The sequence below is a fragment of the Apteryx rowi genome, unplaced genomic scaffold (genome assembly GCF_003343035.1).
Source record: "Apteryx rowi isolate R43461 unplaced genomic scaffold, aptRow1 scaffold_1850, whole genome shotgun sequence".
NCBI classification, from domain to species: Eukaryota; Metazoa; Chordata; class Aves; order Apterygiformes; family Apterygidae; genus Apteryx; species Apteryx rowi.
Genome location: NW_020448142.1, coordinates 1 through 1,172, shown reverse-complemented (window position 1 = coordinate 1,172; position 1,172 = coordinate 1). Strand labels below are relative to the sequence as shown.

The window sequence follows — 1,172 nt, the reverse complement described above, 5'->3', positions numbered from 1 at the left end:
TCAAGCTGGCGGTGCCCAAGGGGGGCGAGGGGCCGCCGGGCGAAGCGGGGGCCCCCCCGGGCGCCCCGCCGGGCGAGGGGCCCCTGGACAGCAGCCAGACGCGCGAGCGCATCAAGCAGAAGATCAAGGAGGTGGAGGAGAAGCAGCCGGAGATGAAGTCGGGCTTCATGGCCTCCTTCCTCGACTTCCTCAAGTCCGGCAAGCGCCAGCAGCTGCCGCCGGCCGCCACCAGCCCATCCAAGACGCCCCGGGTGCCCCCGGCTCCCCCCTTCGCCGTGGGGCCCCCCATGCTGCCGGGGGGCCTGGACGGGGCCGAGGGCGAGGGCTTGGTCATGGCCTGCCCCAGCCCCTGCAAGCGGCTCGACGAGGAGCTCAAGCGCAAYCTGGAGACGTTGCCTTCCTTCTCCTCCGACGAGGAGGACTCGGTCAGCAAGAACCAGGACCTGCAGAAGAGCATCTCCTCCGCCATCTCCGCCCTCTACGACCCCGCCGACCGCAAGGACCCCGACCCCGCCGGTGGGTGCCTTAACCCCCCCCTTTTTAGGACCTTCTTGGGCCTCCTAGATCTCCTCCATGGCTCTCCGGGGCCCCTAGATGTTCCCTGGGACCCCTTGATACCCCTCGGGACCTTCTTGGGAACCCTAGATACCCTCTGGGACCCTCCTGGGGCTCCTTGCTACCTCCTCAGGACCTTCTGGGGTCTCCTAGATACCCCTGGGTCCCCTAGGTGCCCCCTGGACCCCTCCAGGGCACCTAGATGTCCCCAGGACCCCTTGATACCCCTCGGGACCTTCCGGGGAACCCTAGATACCCCTGGGTCCCCTAGGTGCCCCCTGGACCCCTCCAGGGCACCTAGATGTCCCCGGGACCCCTAGATACCGCCCAGGACCTTCCTGGGAACCCTACATACCCTTGTGGGATCTTCTTGGGTCCCTTGATACCCTCTGGGACCTTCCCGAGCCCCTAGGTATCCCCTGAGACCCCTAGATACACCCAGGATCTTCCTGGGGCCCCTAGATGTTCCTTGAGACCCCTAGATATGCCCCCAGGACCCGTATTTACCCCCTGGGACCCTCTTGGGATGCTTACGTACCCTTCAGGTCCTTCTGAGGGCTTCTAGGTACCCACTAGGATCTTCCTAGGACCCATAAATGTCCCCCAGGACCCCTAGA

At 65.7% G+C, this 1,172-nt stretch overlaps 1 protein-coding gene across 1 annotated transcript in view; it reads left to right on the top strand.

The window, feature by feature from the left end:
- Positions 1-516, top strand: part of PRR12 (proline rich 12) — a gene marked incomplete at its 3' end in the record, with an annotated part of 5,231 nt that extends 4,715 nt beyond the window's left edge. The window contains exon 2 of the mRNA XM_026061794.1: positions 1-516. This exon is cut by the window's left edge and continues 14 nt beyond it. Coding sequence (XP_025917579.1) covers positions 1-516 — 516 coding nt within the window.
- Between the last annotated feature and the right edge of the window lie 656 nt (positions 517-1,172).